At 43.2% G+C, this 9,115-nt stretch overlaps 1 protein-coding gene across 2 annotated transcripts in view; it reads left to right on the forward strand.

Moving 5' to 3' along the window:
* The window catches only part of tmcc3 (transmembrane and coiled-coil domain family 3), a 44,098-nt gene extending 34,983 nt beyond the window's left edge, over positions 1-9,115 (forward strand). For both annotated transcript variants that reach the window (XM_061029463.1, XM_061029464.1), the window contains 4 exons: positions 1,357-1,527; positions 2,846-3,627; positions 5,433-5,568; positions 6,048-9,115. In XM_061029463.1, the coding sequence (XP_060885446.1) occupies positions 1,357-1,527; positions 2,846-3,627; positions 5,433-5,568; positions 6,048-6,350 (1,392 nt within the window). In that variant the 3' untranslated portion in view covers positions 6,351-9,115. The remainder of the gene's footprint in view (positions 1-1,356; positions 1,528-2,845; positions 3,628-5,432; positions 5,569-6,047) is intronic.

The raw sequence follows: 9,115 nt of genomic DNA on the forward strand, positions 1-9,115 counted from the left end.
ACCCAACTGAGAAAGTATTAGCACATTCATTTTGAATCGGAAAAAAGTAGTGACACACACAGTAATGTTTACCGCTCTGTGGTACGACTGCTTCTTTATCGACTCTCTGTAAACCTTTAGGTAATTAACAATCACAACTGAGCGATCTATTATTTTAGACTTTATTTTTCATTTTTGTTTTACAAGAAACACAGAACAAGTGAGGACTAGAGCATGACAGTATGAATAAGATCAAATACAAGAATGTAAAAGGCACAGGTACAGTACATAATGGATGGTACATTCTAATGAAAAAAGATATATTTACGAGTCTTTGTCTTTGTATAAATCCCATTTTCTCCAATATTCTTCTCCCTTCTCCTTTTGAAGTCGCAGGACAAAAGTAATTTTTTCCATAAAGCTGATGGAATTCACAATGTTCTTTAAGAGTCTCATGGTAGGAGGATTTCAACTGAGCAATTTTTTATTTTTTTAAGATTTATTTTTGGGCTTTTTGTGCCTTTAATGGATAGACAGGACAGTGGATAGAGTCAGAAATCAGGGAGAGAGAGAGAGTGGGGAATGACATGTGGGAGAGAGGCCACAGGTGGGGGGTGAACCCGGGCCGCCCTCTCGAGACGACAGCCTCCATACATGGGGCGCGCGCACCAACCACTGCGCCACCAGCGCCCCAGCAATTTTAAAATTAATTAAGTTAAAGTAAGTTTCCTCACGAGTACTTTTGCAAAATTACATCAATTTAAAATTGGTATAAAATCCACACAGTAAACGTTGGCATGAAAAAAAAAGACTAGAGGATGAGGTAGCTGGTACACCTTTCCTCTGACAAATCTCTGTGTTTTTTGTTGTCTGCACACTGAAAGCCTGTTAGAGCGTTAAGTGTGACAAATGTGTTATCTGTTTTTGTTTCTATTGCTCCTGTAGTGCTTGATGTTCTTCAGAAGTGCTGTGTTTCTCTCGCCTTTATATAATCTTCTAACTCTCCAGTGCTGCTTTCTGCAGCAGCTGTAATCCAAGTTGAACCTGTGTGTGATAGGCGACACCTCTCAGAGGCTTCAAATAATAATGAGAGTATCAGATGCTGCCTGTCTTTTGATTTTCATCCTTTTGTTCCACGTATCACTTACAGCTGACTCGATTAGTCAGATAATATTAAAAACACTCAACTATTATGATAATTAATTAATCGTCTCAGTCATCTATAGATAACAAAAGCCCTACATTGCATTACTCTCGACATCCAGGCTGGCTGATGAGATGTTGAGTTTATTTTTTCTCAGACAATCTTTTCTCTATTTTGTTAGATTGTAACGATGAACTGTTTGTGATAAGTGTAATCTGTGTGTGTGTCGATAGGCGGAGCGCAGCGCTTGCGATGTCAACATCCTCACCATCCCGGTGCCCATGCGTCGCGGCGGCTCAGAGTCCAACCTGGACGTGGTGGACAGCGTCGGGGACGATGGGGTCGGCCTGGATTTCAGCAAGGGAGCGCTGGGTATCGACAGCCTGCAGCAGAAGATCCTCAAGGTCAGAGGCGAGATTAGTCAACCTCCTCCTTGCCTGTGTGATTTTTTTTTTTTTTTGTAGATTTACTGTGTTTGACCTGCAGAGCCGTGTGCACACATGTGACCACACAGAAAGGTCAAAATCATCAGTAGTCAGACATCTCCTCAGATCGGATTGTAGAGCAGGTGAAGCTGCGTTTCCTTCTCTAATATGACACAAAATAAAACATTGAATTCAGTCTAAAATAAATCCTAAACCCATCTTCTGTGTTACACTGATCCTTATTTTTGTCTCAGATTTCATCATAAATGGTGAAAACCTACCTAAGAGGAAAACATCTGCCATTACACCATGAGGGAAAAGCTCAAACTTTTCAGCACTTTTTTTTATTTGCTCATAGTGACACAAATTCTTCTGAAATTGATGCTTCAGCTCTTGTAGAATCAGTGAGTCACTGTCAGCGTTATTGCTGAGGATGCTGGAGTCATTACCGACCTCGTTAAAGATTCCCCTCTGGAGATTTTCTGTTCACTTAAAAAAAAAATCAGCTCAGTAATGTCGCTAGAAAAAATACACAAAAGCTCCACAGCAGACATCAGCAAAACTTCAGACCACAAGCAGTTTTCTGTTCCAACAGTGTGGTGCTAAAAAAAGTATGTTTATTTATCCTACATGAAGTTATAAAATAGAATAGAATTACTTTATTGATCCCAAACTGGGAAATTGTAGCGTTACAGCAGCAGGTTATCAAAGCTAATAAAACAATATAAGAATAGATACATAAATAAACACTTAGAATATAAAAGATAAGAAGAGATTTATACATCAAGGATTTAACTTAACATTCCTACTGGTTTAAAAAAGAAAAAGAAAAATGAAATACAACATTTATTCAGGCTTGTCGACTGAATGTAAAAATACTTGCTGAAGGTAAGAGATGTAAGTTTGTAAAAACAGTGGTGACAGTGGTAAATGTGCAATAACGATATAGAGGGTTGTCCAGAGCTGTGTAATCAAAGATATAGAATAGAATAGAATTACTTTATTCATCCCAAACTGGGAAATTGTGGCGTTACAGCAGCAGGTTGTCCAAACACACAATATGAGTAAAAAAACACAATATTAGCAAATCTAAACACAATATAATATTAAATACAAAGTAAATAAGCACTAAAAGATATCAAAACTAAGAATGGGAATATATACAACCAGGATTTAATGGATAGGATTGTCAGGATATAGTATATGTTAAAGTGCAGGAGTGTAGATACGTTATCAGTTGAAGTTATGAATGTGACCTGAGAAGAGTAACTGTAATATTTTTTCTCCTTCCTTTTAGGTGACAGAGAAGATTAAGGTGGAGCAGACGGCCCGGGACCAGAATGTGGCCGAGTACCTGAAGCTGGTGAACAACGCCGACAAGCAGCAGGTGTCTCGGATACGTCAGGTGTTTGAGAAGAAGAACCAGAAGTCGGCGCACACCATCGCCGGGCTGCAGAGGAAGCTGGAGCAGTACCACCGCCGCATGAAGGACAGCGAGACCAACGGGAAGCACAGCCACAAAGACGGCAGCAGCAGGGAGTCCGGGACGCACAGCAAGGAGGGCAGCCTGAAGGACGTGAGCGCCACGGGGAGACACCCGGCCCTGGACAAAGTGAAGACCATCGGACCCGGCGTCTCGCTCTCCCCGCCGTTCTTCTTCAACAAGTCGCGGGAGTTCGCCAACCTCATCCGGAACAAGTTTGGCAGCGCCGACAACATCGCCCACCTGAAGAGCTCCATGGAGGCGGGGTCGGGGCTGCAGGCGGAGGGCGGGGGGAGGGGTCTGAGTGGGAGCGCCACGACCGTCGCCAAGGCGACCAAGTACCAGAGCGACGACGAGTGCTCCACGGGGACGTCGGCTTCCGCGGACTCTAACGGGAACCTGGCCGGCGGCTCGGGGGCGGGGTCCGGAGGGCCGGGGAGGTCGGAGTCCAACGGGAGGATGGGCGAGGTGCTGGACATGGTGCGGGACATCAGGGAGGCTCAGGCTCAGCTGGCGGAGGACATGGAGAGTTTGAGCACTCAGTTCAAACGGGACTACAGCTACTTCACCCAGGTGATCCAGGAGGAGAGATACAGGTGGGTGCAGACACACACACACACACACACACACACACACACACACACACACACACACACACACACACACACTCCAGCACGCTCTTCATTCAGACACCGCTGTCATTATAAATCTCCCTGCGTAATCCAATCAACCACGACCACACATTAAGATATTACAGGACAATGAAGTTAGCAGCTCAACCGCCAAGCACATCCACACGCAGACGCCTCTTTATCCCCGAAAAGCGTCTCATACTGACACGTGATTTTATGCTCTTTTATAATACTCTCAGTGAGTCTCTGCAGAGTCGAGAGGCAGAGGATTTTTTTCATTTCTGAATCAGGCTGTTTTACTTCCATTACCTGAAGGGACATTTTGTAAACGTGCATCAGGAACAGCCGTCTCTGAAACGACCTGTGATGAGTCGCCGACTAGACTTTCAAAGGCGTGAAAAGCTGAGCAGAAAGGAAGCACAGGTTTCTACTTTTCTGCAATAGCCCTTGAAAGAGAACAGGCTTATGGCTTTCTATGTGATTTTTCACACTTAAATATAATATAAATCAAGTATATCTGAAAATAACTCTGTGAGTCATGACTGTCTACAATGGGTGTAACACCCGAGTCCCACTGTCTGTGATGTTTTCAGAGTTTTCAGAGTCCTATCTTCACTGTGTTTACATCGCCCGGACGGCCGGCTGACTCCTCCCCTCGTGTATAAAAGTTGTTTAATTGAGGGACTAGAGAAAAGAAGAATAACATACTGTACTCACTGCTTAACTGTGTTTCTAGATCACGCTCATTTCAGGTAAATTTACATGCAGTGTGAAGATACGAGCATAATAAAGATCGCTAGCATTAGCATGCTAACACAACAATGCAGCGCAAGTTGTTTTGGTTTCATGCTGGTGCTCAAGGGCGACATCTGCTGGATCAAAAAAATCGCATATGAAGCGTTTAAGTGAGAAAAAATAATGAAATGACGTCAAATAGAAGGCAGAGAGCCAAAGAAAGTTCAGTGAATCAACCCCCAAAGTGTCCGTCATCACAACATTAACATTAAAAATAAGATAAGAACATAATTATATCCATATAAAACAAACAATGATAAAAAAGTAACACAAATGCAAGACGGATATCGTATATAAAAATATATAAATAAAGGAAACTTGCACATTTTTCTTGCAAAATACTGAACTCCTGAACCTCCTCATGCCCCTAAAAGTCCTTCAAATGTTCGCCCCTTAAGGAAGTATTACTGATGGTTGAAGTGGTTATATTGCATGATTACACTCGTAGCTCTACGAAGGGTCAGAGGCACGTACTCCTTACTCTTGTTGCAAGAATCAATGAATGTAGAGCAGCTGTAAATTAAAAACCTTTCACATTATCCACTGTAAATATTGATGCCTCCGCTGCAGGACTCCGATCACCCTAACCTGCAGAAACTGTCCTAACTGGGCCGATGAGTTTGTGCGTGCGCTGTTGATCTTTGGAGAGCGATTGACCGTTTTTTTAAATCGGGCCGTTATTAAAAGCTTTGCTAAACTAAAAATAAAATAGCCGAGCTTCCACACAAACCCCCAGACGGTTGCTAAGTCAACCAAGGGCAAATGTTTTTAGCTGTAGTAGATAAACTGCTGTACTGTAACTCGCCCACACACACTCTCAATTATGCATTGTTTCTCTCTCTCTCTCTCTCTCTCTATGTGCTTGGCTCTCTGCCTCCACCTACTCTTTATGTTTCTGTGTGTGTGTGTGTGTGTGTGTGTGTGTGTGTGTGTGTGTGTGTGTGTGTGTGTGTGTGTGTGTGTGTGTGTGTCAGGTATGAGCGGCTGGAGGATCAGTTAAATGACCTGACAGAGCTGCACCAGCATGAGACCAGTAACCTGAAGCAGGAGCTGGCCAGTATCGAGGAAAAAGTGGCCTACCAGGCCTACGAGAGGGCCCGGGACATCCAGGTAATGTGTGTTTGTATACACACACACACACACACACACACACACACACACACACACAGACACACACACACACACACACACACACACACACATTCAGCACGGAAACTCACACAACAGATAATATTGAAAGTACAACCACAATACACAACAAGTAACAAACACCATTGAAACCAAGTAAGACAAAATTAACAGCCGTGTGTGTGTGTGTGTGTGTGTGTGTGTGTGTCTGTGTGTGTGTGTGTGTGTGTGTGTGTGTGTGTGTGTGTGTGTGTGTGTGTGTGTGTGTGTGTGTGTGTGTGTGTGTCTGTGTGTGTCTGTGTGTGTGTGTGTCTGTGTCTGTGTGTGTGTGTGTGTGTGTGTCTGTGTCTGTGTGTGTGTGTGTGTGTGTGTGTGTGTGTGTGTGTGTGTGTGTGTGTGTGTGTGTGTGTGTGTGTGTGTGTTGTGTGTGTGTGTGTGTGTGTGTGTGTGTGTGTTCTCAGGAGGTCCTGGAGTCGTGTCAGACTCGTGTGTCTAAGCTGGAGCTCCAGCAGCAGCAGCAGCAGACGGTCCAGGTGGAAAACACCGACGCCAAGGTGCTGCTGGGGAAATGCATCAACATCATGCTGGCCATCGTCACGGTGATCCTCGTGTGCGTCTCCACGGCGGCCAAGTTCACCGCCCCGCTGCTGCGCAGCCGCCTCCACCTGGCGCTCACCTGCGTGGGCGTGTCCGTGCTGGCGCTGCTGTGGAAGAACTGGGAACACTTACAGTGCGCTCTGGAACGACTCGTCCTTCCGCACTGATCCAGGAGGCGCCGACGAGACCTTTAGGTGATCCAGGTGGTCCGCGAGGTTTGTCGTCATGGCGACACAAAAACTGGGGAGTTTACATGTAGCCTTACACCAGCCCCCTGCCCCCCCCCCCCCCCCCCCCCCCCCGATGATTTTAGGCCCCCATGGTGACTGATTTACGGCTCTGCATGTCTAAAAGGAGTTCACACAAATCCACAAAGCCTTTTTCCCAGAACGCACCGCCGCAGTGACTCCAACACACACGTCAGCTGATATCACAACTGAACAAACCTCTACAACATGCTGTCTGCTAAACAGTCAAGTATAAATATCTATGTTTATGGCATAACGCAGCCATAGAAGAGTATCACTACAGTCCAAAGTATCGGAGCGAGAGATCACACGGCTGCATTATTATCGTCTTTTGGACTCATTCGAGGATTCTGACTGCTGAAATCTAAATATAGAGGAGTGGGCATGACAAAGAAAACATGGATTATTTCCTGTCCTTAAAGGGAAGCGTGTGTGTGTTACAGCAACACCTCTAAAACAAACAAACAATAGATGAGTCCTGAACCTCCAACAGCAAGCCAGCTGTGTCGACACAAAGACACGTCCACCCTGAAGGTCGATTTGTACTTTTTGTGTTCCGTTGTTGAATTGTGAACGTTTTTTTCTCGTCAGTGTCTCGTTCAAAAAGGAAGATTTTTGAAGCTGTTGGTGTGTCTGTTTTGTGTTGTGCGCCTGCTTGTGTGTGTCTGTCACGTCGTTTCAACGAAAGAGTTTCACTTTTTCTTGTGAAATATTTGCTTTCTTGATCAGAGTAAAGCGACTTCCTGCGTGTTTTGTTTAAAGCTACAACCAGGGGACGATTAGCCTAGCTTAGCATAAAGACTGGAAACGAGGGGGGAAAGCTACTAGCCTGATTCCATCTGTAAAAAGTCCAACTTCAAGATCCTCATACGACTCACCATCCAGCATTTTACATGAATTGTTAAATCTGTACAAAAAAAAACAAAAAAAGGGGTTGGGCTAAAACAATACGTTTTCATTTTAAGGGTTAATATGCACAACACATTTTTTTTAAAGCGCCTGGGTGGAACTTTTGGTCCGGGTTAATTTTGCGCCCCCTGTGGACGCAGCGGTACCTTTTATCTCTTTGCTGACTTTGTCCTGTACATGTGGAAGTAATATTTTTTAATAAAGATGATCGTCTTGTTTCTTTTAAACTTCAAATGTAAAATGTTTAAAAAGGCTTTTTTTTTACAGAATCATGTAACTAATTGTGTCTGACACCCAATTCAGACAGATCACTCTTTCCTTCAGCTTTTGGTTTTAAAATATGGCTAATGATCCCGAGTGTATTTTATTATCTAAAGTCATTTTCAATAATATTAATCATTAAAAATGTGGAGATTGCATCGTTTCAAACCCTGGTGTATTGGAAAATTTGTCAACCACAATCGAAATGCAGATTTCTTCACCTTTAGGGGGAAACAGGCGGACTGCTGTCCTCTACCCAGTCTTTATGCTAAGCTAAGCTAACTGGCTCTAGCTTTTTATTTACCGTACAGACATGAGACGAGTATCAAACCTCTCTGTGAACTCTTACCAAGAAAGCTTGAAAACATTTTGCCCCAAAAATGTGGAACAAAAAAAAAAGGTTTTTAAGCTGCCTGCTGTCGTGTCAATTCGATGCTTTGGGATTTCTCGTTTTGAAAAATCTGTTTTATGTTTTTTTTGCTGTTTGATAAAAACAAAAACTTGAGTTGATGTGCTTTACTCAGTTCCAAAGACTGCAGCGTTAGCGTGAAGCAGCTAGCATGTAAAAAAACTGTGAGGAAAGCTCTAAAATCTCCATCTTTATTGAATTGCCTTCTCAGAGAGGTGAACAGAACAAATTCATATTCTCGTGCTGCGTTCATGCCCTGTGGGAATGTGGAAACGAAACAGTCGGAGGGATGCTTTAAAGTGCTGACTCGATCGGAAGCCACCTGTAGAAACCTGTTCATCGTTATCATCGCTGCTTCATTTGATTTCATCACAATAATTCCTTTCTGCGTCTTCACAGCTGACTCTCAAACAGCTCAGAAGTGACTCATTTTAAAGATTGAACTAGCACATAAAGTCCTGCCCTGCGGTGGTAGAATTAAATGTTATGAAAGTTGAAGTAAGCGTGTCTATTCTTGTACAAAACCTCCTAAAAGTCAGTAAGCTAAAAGTATCAGGTGCATTTCCAACAGCTTAAAAACTGCTCATAAAATCCGTACTATCGATACTTCAGCGCCTCTTTCTCCCATGGGACCTGAATGCAGCACAACAGAATAGACAGAGGAAGCTGAACAATGTAGCTCCATGCTCCCTAACTCACCCCGTATCACTGTGATGATGAGGGGACTGTTGCCTTTTTAAATGCAGCTTATTTCATGTACTGTGTGACTTCTGTTTGTGTCCCTTCAGAAGCCAAATATGGAGGTTTTTTTTTTTAAAGGCATATGAGCCTTTCTAAGAAAACGCTGAAATTATTATTTTCTATCTTTTTTTTCGTTTCTTTAAGATTCATGTTTGACGTTCTTCTCCCAATTAGCTAAAAAACAAAAACTCTTTTTGGAGAGACATGAACCCTCTCTCCTACGCTGTATCCTCAGTCCATGTTGTATATTTTCACGTCTCTGTCTCTTCTATGTGCATTATGAGTTGCTGGTTATGGGTTTCCATGACTTTTTTTTTTTTTTTTTTTTTTTTTCAAATGAGAGAATAAATCTTTGTTTTTCTAA

This window comes from Labrus mixtus, chromosome 22 (genome assembly GCF_963584025.1).
Source record: "Labrus mixtus chromosome 22, fLabMix1.1, whole genome shotgun sequence".
Lineage (NCBI taxonomy): Eukaryota > Metazoa > Chordata > Actinopteri > Labriformes > Labridae > Labrus > Labrus mixtus.